Source organism: Trachymyrmex cornetzi, unplaced genomic scaffold (genome assembly GCF_001594075.2).
Source record: "Trachymyrmex cornetzi isolate Tcor2-1 unplaced genomic scaffold, Tcor1.1 scaffold92, whole genome shotgun sequence".
NCBI lineage: Eukaryota > Metazoa > Arthropoda > Insecta > Hymenoptera > Formicidae > Trachymyrmex > Trachymyrmex cornetzi.
The window spans coordinates 382,115-384,281 of NW_017300267.1; the positions used below are offsets into that span (position 1 = coordinate 382,115).

The 2,167-nt window shown below is 37.8% G+C and overlaps 1 protein-coding gene across 1 annotated transcript in view; it reads left to right on the forward strand.

Annotated features, from left to right (window-relative positions):
• Window positions 1-2,167, forward strand: part of fng (Fringe glycosyltransferase) — a 119,353-nt gene that overhangs the window by 86,419 nt on the left and 30,767 nt on the right. The window contains exon 6 of the mRNA XM_018520563.1: window positions 1,136-1,221. Coding sequence (XP_018376065.1) covers window positions 1,136-1,221 — 86 coding nt within the window. The remainder of the gene's footprint in view (window positions 1-1,135; window positions 1,222-2,167) is intronic.

Consider the following 2,167-nt stretch of genomic DNA (forward strand, 5'->3'; position numbering starts at 1 on the left):
CAATTCTAGAATTGAAAAGAGATAATGAATAAGTTGGACCTCGGTTAAGAGTTAACCGTCAGTTGTGAAACTGGGCCTTAGAGTTGTCGACAACCACGCTCGGTATTGATCTTTTATTTTTTTATGCGTTTAATTAAATAAGTTTAGCGTATAATTTTGCATCGCGAGATAACATTCTCCGTAATTAAATCGTTTCTTTTATGCAGAGTAAGTTAACATAAGTGCCGACGATCCTCGCAGAAGACGAGCAAAAACTTGTGATAGTTTTGTCGGTAACGCGTTGCGTATAATGCACGTTGTGCGGCCGTTGGCTCGTGGACCACGCTCGTGTACCACGCCTTCGTCAAGGAAAGGCTCACCGCATGATTCTACGGTTCTATACCGGTATTGAGATAGTATCGGTCAGCGTGGATTGCGCTTAGGCCGCCTAGGAGTCCGGCTTTAATAGCCTGCAGCCACGGCAATCGGCCAGAAATCGCTCGTATACCTCAACTCGTATTTTCGCATTCGCGCACGCGTATATACGTATGTGTGTATGTATGTGTATATGCATGTATGCACGTCTATCGTATACAAGAGAACGTTTCCTGGAGCAAAGTTTCCAGGTCAGAAAAAGATCAATCGGCAGCGGATACCTTTCTTGACGCCGTGCAGGTTTTTTAATTCATCATTTACGTCACTGTATCCAATAAACGAACCTTCGTATCGTCATTAATTTCTTCGAATAATAATTGCTGATTAGATTATACGATGGTCGTTTGAGTTTCGACTGATGGAGTCGTGGATAGTTTAGATTTTTTTTCGAAGCAACAGTCGGAAGCCATAGTCGATTCCTATGGCGGGACATAAATTGTTGAAATATCATGGCTCCGTAATTGTGATTTGTTGCTCCGAAATAACGTGACATCCGATGATATATCAAGATGTAATCTATCCCGGTCCCTAATTCTCATCAAGCGAGTCATTCCTTAATCGGTTAATAACAACCGTCGAACGCGGTTGATGTACGCCGACGATCGATCATTTGGGTCTGATCTCGGATCGATGTATCATATAATTACGACGACGGCTCCCGCGATTTCTAGCCAACCTATCCGTTCTCTCACTAAGCTGTTTTCTCTTTTATATGTTTCAGCAAAAGGTGAAATTTTGGTTCGCCACGGGCGGCGCCGGATTTTGCATCAGTCGAGCATTGGCATTGAAGATGACGCCGGTGGCTGGGTGAGTTTTCTTTCTTTCTTTTCCGCTTTATTTCTGATGTTTACATCCCATATAAAAAGCGAACTGTGTTCTGCTTTACTGTTTATTCCTTTGTACTGAAGAATTAAATCAAGATAATATCAATGCTAACTATTTTAAAATTTAATTGAAATTTTATTATAGTAACAAAATTTTTATTTTTATTGTAATTGTATGTAACTTTAATTATTCGATTTATCTATTGGATGTTCAATATTATTTTATAATCACTGTGTGAGATAACTGATTACAGTTTCAAATTTATAATATCTCTCTCTCTCTCTCTCTCTCTCTCTCTCAAATCTCTGCGGCAGGTGGTTTTTATCATTGAGTAGAAATCTCCATAGAATGTGATTAGTCACGCATGACACATGTGACACGTGTTACCGCCGCACATCGTGGTAGTTCTTTCAGGATTTAATGTAACGTGAAAATGCTTATTAACGATCACGTTCCTCCCGAATACTGCCTCATCTCTTTTTTCTATATACTATCCATTTATCTGTTTCTACCTGCGGAGGATTAAATAACGCCGGCGGCTTTGCCTAGTCACGCTTACTTCAAGCGATCGATCGATCGGTGCTATAACGAACGCTGATACAAATTTTACAGCTGATAATTGCATATAGAAGATTTTTTCTCTCATAAATGCCGTTACGTCTTGCAGAAAACTGCGCGCTAAAACTACGCTATTAAAAATTTTATGAAATTTAATATACTTTTAAGTTACACAATTTGAACTTAATTTCATGACATTACATGAAATTTAATTTATTTTTCATAAAAATTTATGAAACTTAATGTACTTTTCATAACATTTTATGAAAAGTATATTAAATTTCGTAAATTACATTTAAGTAATTACACTGAGAAAAAAAAGTTGTTAACTTGACTAAATGCGTTTAGTTCGTAATGATTATTTAGTTCG